Source organism: Chrysemys picta, chromosome 5 (genome assembly GCF_011386835.1).
Source record: "Chrysemys picta bellii isolate R12L10 chromosome 5, ASM1138683v2, whole genome shotgun sequence".
Lineage (NCBI taxonomy): Eukaryota > Metazoa > Chordata > Testudines > Emydidae > Chrysemys > Chrysemys picta.
The window spans coordinates 21,867,390-21,885,324 of NC_088795.1; the positions used below are offsets into that span (position 1 = coordinate 21,867,390).

The 17,935-nt window shown below is 39.7% G+C and overlaps 1 protein-coding gene across 4 annotated transcripts in view; it reads right to left on the reverse strand.

The window, feature by feature from the left end:
- GRID2 (glutamate ionotropic receptor delta type subunit 2) overlaps positions 1-17,935 on the reverse strand; it is a 1,049,702-nt gene that overhangs the window by 311,992 nt on the left and 719,775 nt on the right. For all 4 annotated transcript variants that reach the window (XM_065596092.1, XM_008179090.4, XM_065596093.1 and 1 more), the window contains one exon: positions 15,181-15,342. In XM_065596092.1, coding sequence (XP_065452164.1) covers positions 15,181-15,342 — 162 coding nt within the window. The remainder of the gene's footprint in view (positions 1-15,180; positions 15,343-17,935) is intronic.

Genomic DNA, 17,935 nt, shown 5'->3' on the forward strand with positions numbered 1-17,935 from the left:
TCACACGCTCCCGGTCTTTGTCTTTATGACCCGAGGCCTCTTGATGACAACTGGCAGAGGGCCTCATTCATGTAAGATCTCTAATGAAAGCCTGTGTCATACTGCTCCTCTTAATCAATGCAAGAAGTATATAGGAGTGATAGATACTTAAGGAGTTATGTATATATGCTAAAATTACATTCCCTAGGTCTGTGAGTTAAGACAGATCACCAAAAGGTAATAAGAATATAAGAATGGCCATACTGGGTCAGACCAAAGGTCCATCTAGCCCAGTATCCTGTCTTCCGACAGTGGTCAATGCCAGGTGCCCCAGAGTGAATGAACAGAACAGGTAATCATCAAGTGATCCCTCCTCTGACGCCCATTCCCAGTAATTCACATAATCCTGGCAGGCAAGGGGGAAAGGACGCTTCTCTCACTCTGGCTGGTTATATGCAAATTGAGTACTGTACGGTTCACGATGGGCATCCACTCATCCACTGAGCCAAATGCTAATGAAGGATTGTAAAATCTTCAGAGTAAATTAATAGGATGAGGTAAACAGCAGGAGTTATCTTGTTTAGGGGTAAGACAATGAACTTTTAGAACTATATCTAGGGTACATACAAACCTTCAATCTGTGGGGACAAGCAGCCAGTGAGCTTAATTTTATGAGAAGAGGTCAAAATCTTATTGAATAACTGGGGAAATTACTTGTGGTAAGCTATCTTGTAGGAGCTAGGAGAATACCTTGTTAATTAAGTTTAGTCTCTAGAAAGTGTGTTACAATTTTGTTTTATATGTAACCATTTGTTATCCTTTCTTACAGGGAATGCAAAACCATGCTCTCAAGTGTCCCTAGCCTCTGTTTGCCAGAAGCTGGGAAAGGGCAACAGGGGATGGATCACTTGATGATGACCTGTTCTGTTCATTCCCTCTGGGGCACCTGGCATTGGAAATGGAAAAAAAAATCAGATGTGATATGTCTACCAAAAACATGGTTAGTGAGAAAACAAGTTTAGAAATTCAGGATATGACTTAATCAGACATAACAGAGAAATACAAGAGGAGGAGGGGTATGTGTATTTATAAAGGAAGGTCTTAATTATGTTGACAATTATTAAAAAGGCAAAGAAAGAGTTGGAGAAAGTATTGTGGGAAAATGAACATAGATTTCAAGGTTTCAGAGATGTAGAAAAGTTAAAAGCATGAATGGTGTATGGAGTAAAAACAAATTTATACTTGGTCTTATAGTAAATGATGAAGTTGAAAGTTCTAACTTGGGAAAAGCAGACATTTTAGCTAAAGAGTTCCAAAAAGTTAGTACAAATCAAAGTAAAGAGCGAACAAAAAATATTTTCTGAAGAAAATTGAGAGTTCTTATATAGCTGGGTATACTATACAAATGATGTACTAAATGAGAATTTCAGCATACAAGGACTCAAAAAATGCTATACACAAAAGTAAAAGTACAATCCCAGGTAAAGATAGCATATGCAATGCTTAAGCAGCTACTGGAAGGGAGTTTAAGAATTGTATTGAAATTACATAATAATATATGGGGAAAAGGAATACTACTGTCAGAATGGAAGCAAGCAGTGATTACACCAATAAGAAAACCTGGCAAAATAGGCAGAAGACCTGAGGCAAATAGACCTATTGCCCTCACATTGTATGTGGGCAAAATTATGGAGAAAATGATACAAGTGTTTAGTAGCATACCTGGTCAAACTGAAATTATAAACTGTGTACAGAGTGGTTTCAGGAAAGGATGATGCACAGTTGGTCATATTGTAAGATTAGAAACAGAAATACAAAAACCCACTAGGAACAGATAGTTATGGTAGATGTCTTTTTGGACATTGAAAAAGCCTATGACATGCTACAAAGGGAAGGCTTGCTGTATAAACTAGCTGCAATTGGAATAAGAGGAAGAATGTTCTGGTTCTATTTAAACAACAGAACCATACAAGTCAGGGTAGGGGTGGCTTTGCAGAATATTTATAAACTTACTAACGGCATTCCACAGGGGAGTGTTATCAGCCTAACCCCATTATAATATTATAATTAATGATCTCACGAAGAATATACGGGCAGGAATAGGTATTACTCTATTTGCAGATGACAGTGCTATATGGGCCAAACACAGAAGACTTAACATAGCTGTGGAGAGAACCGATGAGTTGCTCAGGTGGATTTCAGAATGTGGAGATATTTGGGGATTTACGTCCTCACTTGCTAACACAAAGGGAATTATCTTCACAAAAAGGAAAACTGGGGGAAAATGGAACCTATATCTATCTCTTTACAGAAAAAAATACAGGTGGTTCAAAATTTTACATTATTTGGAATTATGTTCAATAACATACTAACCTGGAAGAGTCACACAGATAATATCAAGACTAAATGTAAAGATAGGATAATTCTGCTTAAGGTTTTGCTGTGAACAATTGGGGTGCAGATACCAACATGTTGCTGATGGTATACGGGGCATTAAAAAGACCAGTTTTAGATTATGGATGCCAAACTTTTAATTCAGCTTTTAAATCAACACTAAAAAAATTAAAGCTGATCCAAGCCTAAGGCTCTATGAATTGCATGTGGTATGAATATTATGACTCGGTTGTGTGTGCTGCAGATAGCAACCAGAGAAATGCTTTAAGGATGAAATAGTTAGAGTTAACCTTTTTGGCTAAGGTTAATTAAAATAGTGAAGATAAGAGTACTAAAAGAATAGACGAGGACTGTTGGGAATTAAGTAGACAAGAAGTAACGGGGCTCCACAAACTCCCACGGGGTAACGGGGTCAAAAGGTGAGAAAAATATTTGGATGAAAAGGAAGGTCTAGAAGAAATTAAAATCTTTAATCGTGTGAAATCAAACTATAGTTGGATGGTTGTCTCTCCAATTGTGGAATTGGAATTATAGGATAGAACAAAGGGAAGAGCATGACTGTCAGATATGACATCTACAGTTTATGAGTTTGTATAGGGCAAATGGGGTCAGCATTGCCAAATCTACACTGATGGATCTAGGGATCACAACACAGGTAGTCATATTATGCCTATTATGACAGCCAAATTGACAGACATACTGTTGGCACTGACCTGGAATTAGGGATGTATACCCAACTATGATTTCTATCCTATCTGACTCTTTGTCGGATATAATGGCAATTAGGAAGGAAGCCTCGGAAAGCAGGAATGATTTAATCAATGAAATATTGTTCTTAACTACAGAGAGAGTACAACTGGGTATACCATAGTAATAGGAAAGATTCCGTCGCATGTCAGGATTCCAGGCAACAAAATGGCAGATAAAGCAGCAAAAAAATGCCTTAAAACTGAGGAGGTTGATGTAACAGTCCCTCTGAATAAATGAGATTTCAAAAGCTTGGTTAAGAGAGAACTTAAGAAGGAATGGCAAGAATCATGCACCAAAGAGAAAAAAGGATGAGGGTTCTACGAAATACATCTTAACGTTGAGGATAATGGGATACTTAATACCCATGATAAAAGAAATGAAGTAACTATATTTAGAGTGCTAACAGGTCATTGTGAGTTAAATCGTAATTTATATTTACTAAACAAAGCACAAAGATGTGTTGTGTGATACACACAAAGTCCAAGAAACAGTTGAGTGTCTGCTGTGGCAGTGCAGGCAGATTTACATAGAAAGAAAGATTGTCTATGAAGAATTGAGACCCTCAAGGTGAAAGAATATAGTCTGAAGGGATTGGAGAGAGTACCAGGAAAGAGGGGTAGAATTAAAAAGGCATTACTTGGCTTTTCAAAGGATACAGGACTGGGGAGGAGGATACACATTTTTTTTTTAAGCATAACCTGCAGTAGGTGATGCTTATAGCCTCACCTGCTGAGGCTGCTGTACCATAAAACAACAAGAAAAGAAAAGAAAAGAAAAGAAAAGAAAAGAAAAGAAAAGAAAAGAAAAGAAAAGAAGGGGACAGGAGGAGCTCTGAAATCTCTCCTTAGAGAGGAGGGGAGTTGGCAAGAGACAAGGTGAAGTTCTAGGGGAAAATAAGCCCTGGGATCATGCCTGGGAATACAGACTCTGGCAAAAACCCGAGGGGAGGTTAAGTAGCCACAGTAGGCAAAGGAAGCTCCAGTGGTGACCCAGCAGGGGCCAGAAGTTAGGGAGGAAATGTAGGAAGGAGCCCAGGGGAACAGCAACAAGGTTTGAGATTGTATAGACTGTGGTTGCTAGACATAGGGTCCCTGGACTTCAGCCCGGAGCAGTAAATGAGCTCGGATTCCTCTACCAGCCCCTGGGGAAGGGCACAGTCTGGGCTGAGGATAGGTTAGACTGCTTGAGAGAGTTTATCTAAAGGGACTTTGATACCCCAGAAGGGTCAAGCCATGAAGAGGGAGCACACTCCGTCATGAACAGGGAACAATCACGTCTGGAGAGAGAGACTCTAAGGTGTGCAATCCAAGGAGGATCTCCAGTTGAGCTAGAAGAAGGCGCCACACCAGTGATTAGTACACCCTGTGACAATAAGGAAATCTAAGTAAAACATCATGTTATTTGTAGAGGATGAGACAGGAATGCTGTAGCATTTGAAGGTGTCATACTAAATTTCTGATAAAATAGGATATCTAAATAATTGCATGCAACAGCACTTCCAACATTTTCCTTTCCCAGTGCTGACAAACAGGTTTCATTGCCAGAGTTTGTATGACATCAGTACCAAAAAAAAAAAAAAAAAAAAAGTATTTTTTTATTTGCCCAGATTCTTAAGTGCTGGAATTGTAGAGAAAAGAAGATATATTGTACAGTCAGATAAAGTTAATTAGTATTGTTTCTATCCTCATTCTGAATTTAAGTCGTATGCATAACAGTACCTCTCTGCTTATTCACCTGTTTTTTAAATATTTCTGTGTATTTTGAGATACTCATTTATGATGGAGTCTGGTCTGTAACTAGAACACATTTGTGCAATCACATGGCTTTGGGAGAATAATGTAACAATAACTGATCTTAGATTATGTGAGAAACCTGTCCCTTCATGCTTCAACCACCATTCCAGGGGACATGCGTCCATGCTGATGACGGGTTCTGCTCGATAACAATTCAAAGCAGTGCAGACTGTTGCACATTCATTTTCATTATCAGAGTCAGATGCCACCAGCAGAAGGTAGATTTTCTTTTTTGGTGGGTTGGGTTCTGTAGTTTCTGCATTACAGTGTTGCTCTTTCAAGACTTCTGAAAGCATGCTCCACACCTCGTCCCTCTCTGATTTTGGAAAGCCATTCAGATTCTTAAGCCTAGGTTTGAGTGCTGTAGCGATCTTTAGAAATCTCACATTGGTACCTTCTTTGCGTTCTGTGAAATCTGCAGTGAAAGTGTTCTTAAAATGAACAACATGTGCTGAATCATCATCAGAGACTGCTATAACATGAAATATATGGGAGAATGCAGGTAAAACAGAGCAATTCTCCCCCAAGAAGTTCAGTCACGAATTTAATTAGTGCATTTTTTTTTAAACCAGAGTCATCAGCATGGAAGCATGTCCTCTAAAATGGTGGCCGAAGCATGAAGGAGCATACGAATGTTTAGCATATCTGGTACGTAAATACCTTGCAATGCTGGCTACAAAAGTGCCATGTAAATGCCTGTTCTCACTTTCTGGTGACATTGTAAATAAGAAGAGGGCAGCATTATGTCCTGTAAATGTAAAACAAACTTGTTTATTTTAGTGATTGACTGAACAAAAAGTAGGACTGAATGGACTTGTAGGCTCTGAAGTTTTACATTGTTTTGTTTTTGAGTGCAGTTATGTAACAAAAAAAAAAATCTACATTTGTAAGTTGCACTTTCATAAAGATTGCACTACAGTACTTGCATGAGGTAAATTGAAAAATACTATTTCTTTTATCATTTTTACAGTGCAAATATGTGTAATTAAAAATAATATACATTTTGATTTCAATTACAACACAGAATACAATATATATGAAAATGTAGAAAAACATCCAAAATATTTAATAAATTTCAACTGGTATTCTATTGTTTAACAGTGTGATTAAAGCTGCAACTAATCACAATTCATTTTTGAGTTAATCACGTGAATTACCTGTGATTAATCAACAGCGCTAGTCAAAGCTATTTGAGGAAGAAGGAGGCCAGTTGCCCTACCTAATTACCTTTCTCCAGCAAGTGAAGCCATTAGGCTTGTTTTGTGGATTTTGTCCCTTCTGCACTGCATGGCGGAGGGTGCATGTAAAGGAATTGGTCACTTATAGGATTGCACTGGTTTAACAGCCTCCTTGATTTTCTCTATGTGAAGAGATGCCTCAAAATTCTCTCCGTTTTAATGTGGTTATTAGGATAATAGCTGAGACAGTCAAATAAGTTTGTAATAACATTCAAATTATTGTAGAAAAGGGATTAATTTGAAACAAAAACAAACCAAATGAAAACAGACTTATGATCTACATTATAAATCTACTGAGCTAGAAGATCCTTTTGCAACTGAGTAATGTCCTGACACAGTTAAAACAGTGAAGAGCAACGGTTGTCAAGATTAAATAGTGTTTCGACAATGTTCCTAAATCGTGCCTTCAACTCTGCACAGCTGTTGCAAGATTTGGGAGCACTATTAAAACATGGCTTAGTCCCATTTACACTGGCAAGAACAAACATTTATATTGTTACTTAACACACTTCTACAGCACACTTGGGACCTTATATGGAAAAGCCAGGTTGCCAATCCACTGTAAGATATTTATCTTCACTGTTTCTTCTTGTTTTTAAAAACATCGTCTTTTTTAAAGTACAGACATGCACACAAAAATTACTATAAACATTACATCCTTGTGTTGCATATTTATTCTCCATCAACGTCTGCAGCATCAAATTTGCTCAGTTTACAACTTCAAAACACAATTTTTCTAATTGCCAGCAATGCAAGCTTAATCCGCTACCTGAAAAACAAACGGTGTCCCTTCTGCTTCATACACCATCACTAACAATAACAAATTCTGAATTAGAATTTAGAAGACAATTCTGTAGATGATTCATGAGGCAGAATAAAATACAGCTTGCTCTTCCACAGATAGATGGGCTTTACAGTGCTAGGAGTGGTAAAAACTTTTTTTATACAAGTAAACTAAACAAATGTGACTGGGAAGACATGAGGATAGGAGTGGTGAAGAGAGCAAATATATGCCATAATATGGCGTCATTTTTCCTCAGTCATAATAATCACTATAATCCTACTTTAATTTATTCTGAGACTATTCAGGAAGATTAGTATTTTCTACCACTATCATTGTTTTATGTTACTGCCTTATTTTCTTCACATTCTAATGTCTTCATTGACTAATAAAATTAGTCAAGGCTTGAATCCTTGGGGATATTTGCTTTTAAAGAAAAAAAAATAGACACATTTAAAACTAATTGCTGGAGCTGGTAAAATGCATTCTGAATGAATGAATTACTTGATGAATTTAACCATTTATTGTGTTCTAAAATACTTTGCAAACATGGCTTTATGTTTATGAATTGTGACAGCTTCAGTGGGATTTAACTGGTGCACAGGCCCCGTGCTAGCTCTCTACACAGGTGTGAAAATTGTTTTTTCCTGTGTGAAATTCACAAACAGTGGGGAAAAGGCAGCACAAAAGTGGAACAACCAAACACCTTTTTTGCATTCCTACCCAAGTACTTCTCCTGCTCCAATAATTGCAAACAGCAAGATTCTTCATTCATCTCAGAGGACTGCTACTATTTTCAACAGATGACACTGCAGGTAGAATTTTCTTTCTACTGTATTACCACTTCCCCTGCTTCTGAATATTTTCTAAATATTGCAGTGTGTATCTTTTAAAGAGTCACGGATTTCTTGTCCTGGTTTTCCCCCCCAGGAATTTGAGCTAGATTCCATCTGAGTCTGAAATATTGTCAGATGGTGCCATTCCTTGATCTCCTATTTTGGAATGCACATTTTAAAAAAATATTTTTTCCCTCTGAAGAGTTTACATCAATTTCTTTGGGTATCGAACTTTTATCTAACTTTGGGCTCAATCATGAGCCCATCTTGCATGCCTATACATGAGAGTAGGGTTTGTAACAAAGCCTCCTTTATTCACATTACCCACATCACCTATACAGAAGGGAGACCAGCCTTCACTACTCTCCTTCCCATGCAGACTGGCAGGGTGTAGGCACATCTTTGGCTCTAGGCACTACCCTTCCATCCAATGCACCAACTAGTAGAGCTGAGTCAATGTAAAAGGGGAAACTGACCAGACTGAGACTCACACAGTCAGTGTCTGATTCCTGCTCTGGTTTGGGAACAGCATAGCTATCCTTTCCCTGGTTCTCATACTGGATAGTAAAGCTATAAATTAGAGCTGGGTGGAGGGTGTAAATTCCATTTTTAACAAAGATTTTGAAATTTGGCTTTGTTCCGAATCAGAATGAAAATTAAACTTTTCAAAATGCTCAATGAAGGAAAAAGCTGTTTTTTTTAAATGTTGACTGAAATGTTTTGCTTTAACAGAAGCTAAATATTTTATTTTAATTTTGACATCTTAAACTTTGTATTACACAAAATAAAAAAAAATCCAAAATAAGTAGTCCCTTTAAATCAAAAAACATCTACATGTTTTGTTCCAAAAATGTAGAAATGAGACGTCTTCTGGCCCCGCACCCTCCAGTTTCCTTCCAAAACAAAGTTCCAGCAAAACTGACCCAATTTTGTGAAGCATTTTGAGTTTGATGGAACTGCATATTCTGAGGGAATGTGTGTCTTCTGAAGTTTCTCCAACCAGCTCTAGTTACAATCCAGTCTTTGGTAAGAACCAAGTTCCATTGCTTCTTTTTAAATATTCACTTCTTTTACCAGTTAAACAATCTCTCCATTTCTTAGATGCTTGTTCCTTTCCCAGCCCTCTTCATCTTATATACCTAAAACCCCATCAGCTTTCCACAGTTTCTTGTTCTCCACCTTTCTCTCTCATCACTCCTTGACACTTTTACTGCTACCTTTCTTGTACTGCTCTACACTTGCTTTACATCTTGCACAGGATTCTTCCTCTCAGTTTACCTCTGATGCTTCAAGTTTATCTGACTCAAAAATTCTTTTTTAATTCTCAACTATATAAATCAAAGTAGTCCCACAGATTTCAATGGTCAGTTCACATACATTGAGGTATTTTACCTAGATGCAAAGATTTTCTTAGTCTGACTTTAAAACTGTCTTGGTCCAGCTTTAATGGTTAGGTGAAACCCAGATAGAGAGGGAAAAATCAGCTGTGTGGAAAATCTCAGGCTTTTCTATTTCCTACTCTAGGCAAGCAAAGGGCAGGTCAGCACCCTACCTGTGTGCCATGTTACATGTGCTGTTTCTACAAAGAACAGGGCTAGTTATCAATCAGCCAAGGGGGAGCAAGAGGCAGAGCCCTGGAAGGAGGGAGAACTTTTCTCCAACTCAGTCCCCCTACTGATCTCAGGCTGGTGATCCTTCCTTTCTCCTCACAAAACCACCTTTCATCTAAGTCTGCTTCTCTCACAACTCAGCCCAAAAAGGGCCTGCAATTGGCTGTATGAGAGCCTGGCTGTGTGGGCATTTCTGGCACAGAAGCTCCTGCAATATTAGGCCATGCTACACTCCTGTGTGAGTTTGCCTGATGCATATCAGATCGAAAGCCACAGGGTAGTTTATGCTTCACGTGGTGCTATGAATGGAGTGGCATACCTGTGTGTTGCTTGAAATCCTTCTCAAGCTTCTGAGTCCTATTCCATTTGTTCCCTTGTTCAGGCCTTTCTCTCAGCCAATGAAGGGTATGGATACTCCACTTCTTGGAAATAGAAAGAACTAAGATATGGCAGCCCAACAAGCTCATTAGTAGGTTCTGTATCAGGCCCCAAAAAGTCAATGCAAAGACTGTAGGGAATTACATCAACGAGGTCTCAAGGTACTTTTCCCATCTACTGCCAGGGAGGAACTTTATCCAAGCTTTAGGCCTGGCAGCAGAAATCAAAGCAAGCAAGCAGGCATTTGCATTCATAGACCTAGGTGCATGGTGTAGATTTATATACCTTGAGCCCATTAATCCAAAACACTACCCAGAATCTTGTGAATAGCTGTTACAGAATGTGCAATGTATCTGCTCTATAAAGCCCCACATTTATTTTAATGTCACAATAAGAATCTAGCTATGGAATGAAAAACTGCATGTTTACAATACTAAGCTAATAGATGAGTACTAAAAATGGATAACCTCAATTTCTTTCATATGAATACTTGCATTTAAATAGCCAAATGGATTTTTGTGAAGAAAAAACATATTTATATGTGGGACCCAGACATTATATGATAAGTTTTACTCTTGGACAAATGGTTATGGCGGAGCTGTGAACAGGGGTTCATATGTCAAAGGCTGGCAGAACCTTAGCTATAGCAGTTAGAAAGGAAATACTATTACAATATCTTCATCTCAGCCCCCAAACAGTCCAATTTGCACTGTGGAGACTGTGGTTTTCTGCAGCTTAAGAGAGGTTAGAATCTGAATGAAAAGCAAAAGCCCACTAGTAGGGATTTCAAATCAGAAATTAGATTAGAAATTACAAGAAACCCACCCCTAAGCACACCCATCCTTATCAGTTTCAACTGTATTTCCACCCATGGTCCAGTGTTTCTAAATTTAAGGGCTGTGTTATTTATTTAAACCAATTTAGGTAAGATGCTCATTGGGGTACTCCAGGAACTATTCCAATATGTAGAATTCCCTGAATACAGTGAACATTACTATGTTCTCCCTACCTTCTCCCATATAGGCACACAAATCAGAGAGTGAAAATCTAACTTTTACCCATCCCTAGAATTATTGCTTGGGAACTAATTAGTCTGCGGTCACCATTTTAAAAACCAAGGTATAATTATTTTTAAGTTATATTTTGTTAGGTATATACAAGCCATCATGGGCATGGGTGCCCTATAATAAGTAAAAATGTATTATTATTTCATGTCTCTGAGGGAAGCTCCATCTAAATCAATCTAAACAAATGCATGCAACCTAATCTTAATTTTGGAGGAACAGATTGGCAGGAAGCAGAATCTGCTTTTTCCAACGGGTTTGATTACATCCACTAGGAAAATCTGAGTTTTAGCTCACAGAGTTATCTGTATATTCCCTCATGGCAGGAGGGATAGGGTATTCTCTTTGGTTCACCACCAAAACCTATGGAACTTGGGGGATCTCCTAGATGCAAAGAGAATGTAGATGGAGAGCCTCGGCCTCCACACTGCCAATGCTCCTACAACACAGACCCACAGTTTTGGCTTGGGAAGAATCCAGCTGAGCAAGTCTCTCTCACATTCCCAGGTGCTTCCAAGCCCCAAGCCCATCTCTAGGATTTTAGCTACTATAGGTGAAGTTCAGTAGGTAGACCATGTCCCCTAGTAGCATTACACTTCCTTGCAAATCATTTTAAAAAGAAAACTTTACTATGTCTCCTTTGCATTTTTCTTTCCTTTAACTATATGACAGAACACATTCCCTTCCTTTTTTAATCCTGTTTTCCCCTCAAAGTTATTTTTCCTTTAGTGGGTAATATTTTTTCCTCTCTCCCTCCCTTCTATACAGTGCTGTTTCAGGAACTCGCCTCTCCTTCAAACTCGCTACTCTTTTCTGGGGTTCCCCAGCTCTCTCTTTGCTCCCTTCCCACAGACTCTTATTCATTGTTCTCTCCCACCTAACCCATTATTCAGATACTCTTTTCTTCATTTTCGTGGACACAAACCCCGCCCACCAGACATAGCCACTGCCCCTTTCTAGATATGCACAAGCATTTCTACTCTGACACACATTGCCATACATGCACCAATGCTCTCAGACGATCCTGCCCCCCTACATACCGACAGCCCTTTCCCAGAAACACCATAATCACTGCTCCCTTCACACTCACACTCCTCTCCCTTTTGGGAAATGGACAGAAGGAGACCAAGAGAGGGTCCTTTTCCTATCCTAGAGCAGAATGGCATTAAGCAGGGTCAGGGCCGGCTCCAGGCACCAGCTTAACAAGCAGGTGCTTGGGGCGGCCAAGGGAGAGGGGCGGCACCTGCGGCAATTCGGGGGTGACAGGTCTCTCACTCCCTCTAGGAGCGAAGGACCTGCTGCTGAATTGCCGGCTTTTTTTTTTTTTTTTTTTTTGCTTGGGGCGGCAGAAATGCTGGAGCCGGCCCTGAGCAGAGTCTCCAGGCTAATACACTCATCGGGGCGCAACTCACTCTGCCTTATCTAGTCTCAGACGAGGCAGACCCAGTTAAATCCTAAGCATTTGCTCAGCACTGGGCTGTACTCCGCTGAAGGAGACAGAGGAGAGAGATCTTCAGTGGGGAGGAGAACATCTGGAGTGCGATTGGGTCTTGAATGTTCAGTGATGCCAGGGCAAGGGATGAGGGAGAGAAAAAGGCAGAGCACTAGGACCCAACGGGAAGCAGATGAAGAAATCCTCAATAGGGAAAGGGTGTCTGTTTTTTAAGAAGTTTTCTGCCACTTATGACGTAGACATAGTCTGTCTATGATAGCGACAGTCACGTCTGGCCTGCATTTTACCAAAACTACAAAGTAGGGATCCGGCAAGACTCCTACGAAGGGGCTTTTATGTGTTCAAAGGAAAAGGGGAGCATGGCACAAAGAGAAATCCACCTCTCCATGCTATTCCAGCACTGGCCCATGAACGTAGGCTCCTGTTCATGTGTGGAAGTGGAGGACTGCATACACATGGGAGGCTATGCATTTGGATTTGATTTCGCTTTGTAACAGCTGTAGCATTTTGCACTTGAAAAATCTTCTTCTGTCAAGATGGTACAGTACAAACAATACTCAGATGTGCCTTCAGTTTATAAACTTTGACTTCTCACCAAAGCCAATTTTTGCAAACGGGGCCAGGAGAGACAAAGACAAGGAACTCAACCTCTGGCTAGGGCTGCACATTTCAGGAATTACCACACTTTCAGTTAATCCACTAGTGATCTAACCCACATCCCTTACATAGGGTTTTAATTTGCTCCTGCCTTCTCAAAGACTTTCACATTTCCTTTGGTTGGTCATTTCTCTTTATGTTTCAAGGAGAATCGCTTCACGGATTAATCTTCACACAGTGTAGGTCTTGTGTGAAAGGTCACAGGAGGACTTTGTTTTATTAATCATCCTGTTATAAAAGGCAGGACATAGAAAAAGACAAACTGGAAATGTTAGTGAGGATGACATGGCACAGAATTTAATAAACTCTGCAGCATTTGAAAGCAAAAAGCTGATAGCATGGTAAGAAACAGCATAAATGATAGGTTTCAGAGTAGCAGCCGTGTTAGTCTGTATCCGCAAAAAGAAGAACAGGAGTACTTGTGGCACCTTAGAAAATTTGTTAGTCTCTAAGGTGCCACAAGTACTCCTGTTCTTCTTTTTGAGCATAAATGATGCTCATGCAGGAGAATGGGAATGGTACATGTCACAAGAAAGCTAAGAAAAAAAAGTAGAAATGCAGTCAGACATCCCTTTCAAGGCTGTGTATCCCTAGACTCAGTTTAGAGAATCTGACATGGCTGGTTATATTTGTCTGAAATGCCCCATTCAGATAACAAGTGTTAATCCTAATGGGAAAAGGTAAAGTGGGTTTGTTGGCTGAGTGTCCCACTCAGGTATGAGTAAGTGAAAGTAGCCCTCAGAGAGAAAGGGTGTGTGCTAGGATTTAGCAAAGACAGCTCCTGAGGAAGGATACCCTAGGAGCAACCAAGCCTGGGAAGGTGTAGTGTATAGATCAAATAAACATAGGAGCAGCCAAATCTGCTTGATGGATTTCTCTGGTAACTTAAGTACCATTGTAAAGGTATTTAAGCTACTTACTGCCCCCTGGTATAGAAGACATGGCGTAGGTGTCTCTACATGCTGGTGAACTCCAGCGACAAGAATGGGACCTGGCGGGGCCAGGAGCAGTCAGTAGCATACAAACTGGGCCTGAGGCTGTTTTGCTTTACACCAGGACTAGTGCAGATTGGCCCCAGGATTGGGAGCAGCATGAAGCTGGTTGAAAGAAGCCATCTTTGTTGCTGCCAAGTCTACCTGCTCTGTAGGGCTTAGGCTCTGACCCCAAAATGGCTGCCTCTCGTTACTTTAAAAAGTGTTGTGTTTTTTTATGTTAACTGCCTTTTGAAAAAAAGACACTTCAGTTCTTCTTAAAATAAGATTAAACAGTTTTGTAATTTTTGAAAATCACTGTAGTTTTCCTTCATTAATACAATATAGGAATTGCCAGAACTGTGTACATATACATTGCATGTACATCATTACCAGAAAGATATTGACAAATTGGAAGGATTTCAAACAAGAGATACTAATATGATTAGGAATCTGGATCAACTGACTTATGAGGAAAGATTAAACACACTATGTATTTCTTGATAGGTGCTGACCAGGGAATGCCATGGCAATAGTCTACAAATATTTGAAGGGTATAAACAACAAGAAAGGAAAGGAACATCTAGGAATAATAGTATAACACTAAATGCCAGAAAATAAGACTGAATATCAAGAAAAAGTTTCTTGACACTGAGTATAATTAGGATATGAAATAATATTCCAAGAGAAACAGTGGAAGCCCATTCCTTGGGAAACAAAGCTGGACAAAGCAGTATAAATTATACCATAGGGAACAATCCTGTACTGGCAGGGTATAGACTAGATGACTTAATAGGGTTTTTCTGGCTCTGATTTGTATGATTCTATTACATTATGCCTGTAGGATTTTAATAATGAATTGCACAGAATATTAGCTGGATGCAATTGTTCCACCTTTTTTCTTATACTGTTTTACTGACAAAGGAAGGACTGCAATTCTAATATCAATTATCTTAGAAAAACTGATCTGTGTTTTTTTACCTTCCTACCTCCTGGGCACAAAAATAATGTGATTTTTTTTTGTGCTTGAAATACCCGTGGGTCTGATATTCAGCAACCATAATATTTTTGTTTCAAATATGCCCATTACAAAACAAAACAAAAAAACAAAAATCTTTAAGGAGAGTTTTCCATTAGAACTTGTTTTGTCATTGCACTAATGCTATGGCTTTTGGAAAGATACTGCTGTTAGCAAAAATAGAACACCTTTCATCAAATGGGATTTGTTCCTCACTGGAGTGGAAACTAAAGAGAATGAAATATAGGAGAAAGGTACCTTCTTGATGGTATCCAGCATGGATCGCCCTCCTTGCCAAGGTTTGGAATTCTTTCTGATACAAGTCAGGCTAGCCATGCTGTGCCACTTCCGGTCCTCTAGCTTCTTATGAAAAGCATTAGCCAACAAAAGCACAGTGTCATATATGTAGAGGTTCGAAATCTGTAAAGAGATTAGAGATTGATTATTAGCAGTTAGTGGACACACGCTGGCAAACAAAAACAGAATTCATAATCTGTTTGCCTCAGCTGTTTATTGCCCACCCTGTCAATAACTAAATGATTTACTTGGTATTAAACAGCTTAAAAAAACTATTACAATAACCAACCCTTAACTATGCTATCATCAACAATTTAGGGCCCTGATCCTGCAATGAGATCCAGGCTGACTACCTCCACTCCTGCGTGAGACACAGGAGCCCCGTTACCTGCACAGATCCAGCTGCTGGATTGGGGCTAAATTATTATTAGTTTCTCCTGTTTCTAGTCAATTTCCAAACAATTTCATTATCTGGTTCTCAAGCACTAGTATATTTTGAAATGTCTGGGCTTCCCACATGGTAGGTGCACTTGTTTGTAAATGTATCAGGGTCAGACAGCTCCTGTGCACCTGATGGTGGCCTAGGTGCAGCACCATGCCTCAAATTTTTCCAAAATCTTTCAGCAACGGAACTCAGTGGTATCTCTCCCTGATAGTCCAAAACAAAGAGAGTCTTCACTCCAGTCTCCAGCTAGACCCAGCCCGACTTCCAGGAGGGTTTGTTCTCTTGCTCTATATCCCGCACCCACATCCAGGGTTTCTTGCATGGAGTCTGGCCTCTCCCAGAGTCCACAACTCCTCTCCAGCCCCATACACAGGTTTCTTCTCTTATCTCTTCCCCATGACCTCCATCTTGCCCACCTGTGGAGGCAAGCTAATTACTGATATGTCACAGCTGGGATGGGTTTTTCTCACTAAACAACGAGAATTTAATTTTTTTCCAAAAGCTGTTTACCAAACCAGCATTTTGAGGCAAATATGGCTTGTTAATGCCCCAGTAGGCACACATTTTCTTTTTCATTTGGTGGTTCATCATGGCATTTATCATGTAATTTTATGATTTTCAATCGATCAATCAGTGTATTTCTTAGTACGTTCAGTTCAGGTAACTGAAATGGGGAACACGAAACGAGAGAGAGATGTCCTAGTCCCTATTACGAAACTCTCAGTGAAGTCATAGAATTTGCAAAACACTCACTTGTGCTCGTTTCTGTTTCGTTACTTTCTAATATTTAAAATAGAAATTCTGAAATTTTTAGTAACTTAGCATCAGCACTGGATGCTCCCTGTGCTTCAGTGAAAAAATGTCAGTGCCTAGTAAGGCTATTTCAGCATTGTAAGAATTCCATAATGGTAATATATTAACATATTAAATATGCACATAAGGCCTGTTTCTGCAATGCAATGAGTGCCCTTGCTTTCCATTAACTTCTGTGGAAGCTGAGGGCTCTTAGCACCTTACAGTATTAAACTCTCAGACGATATATATATTTATGCCCAGAAGTTTAAGTGCAGCATCCAACAGAGGATATTGAAGCTCAGCGGAAGAAACAGAAATAACCTGCCTCCCCCTCTTCCAGTTATCTTGATTAACTTTCTTATATATTTATTTTTTAACTGCATATTCACAAGTTCAGTCAGACATTAATGATAAGATATAATTCAGTCTGAAGTAATAAAGGAACAGAATTCACAAGCTCTTCTGAAACAATTTACAAAATGGCCTTTTTCAGTCATCTCTGTCCTCAGATGGCAGGGGCAGGTGTCCTGCTAATGCTATCATAAAGAGACATCATTAGCTCCATCTGACAACAAGGGGCTCAGAAGCAATATTAAGTTAGAAGACTGAATCATATCTAGGGCATTTGACAACACTCTTTTCAGATCATCTATCAGTCACTTGAAGTTCTTGGGCCTGTGGCTGTCTAGGGGAAACTCAGCGTTTTCCGAGTAACACCAGAAGGGGTTCTGGACACAGCTGCCAACTTTCACCTGATAAATAAGCACCCCAACTTTCACAGTAAGCCAAAAATCAAGCTGATCCCATTTCAAAACAAGGCCAAAACAAGCCAATCCCTAAGGACCCCGACACTCTATGTGACCAGATCCCTGCGGAGTGCAGTCTGGGACCGTGGTGGGCCCACTATGTATCCTGGACTCTCTCCCCCGCTTGCCGGGAGCCAATCAAAAAAAGAAGCAACAAGCTACAAGAAGCTACAAGTGAAACAAGCAACAAGCCAAAACCTAGCAACTCACAAGCCAATTAAGCCAAAAACAAGCCCAATTTCTGGTGTTTCCCCCTCCCCCCCGTGGGTTTGGCATGTCTGGTTCTGGAGTGTCCCCAGTATCTGAAAACTAATTAGCCTGTGTCTATTAGCTATTTGATGCAGGATTGTTTTTTTGTTTCAATGCTGCTAAGATCAATTTCTCACCACCCCTTGCATTTGTAAGAGGTGGTGGCCTGAAAGATAAAAAATGAAGATATTGAGTTCTCAGCTGTCCCTAAAGATCTTAGGAGAAGAGGGAGACCTAAAGATGTGAAATGGAATAATGAGGCGGAGGTTCAGGCTGCTGGGGACTCCTTTATTTTGTGGCAGAAAACATCTTGAAGCTAGTCTTGTTAAGCTAGTTAAAAGGAAGGAGTTCCCAAAGAGGCTGATATGCTGATTCAGATATTCAAGGATCCAAATACCATCTTAAAATTATGACACTCCAA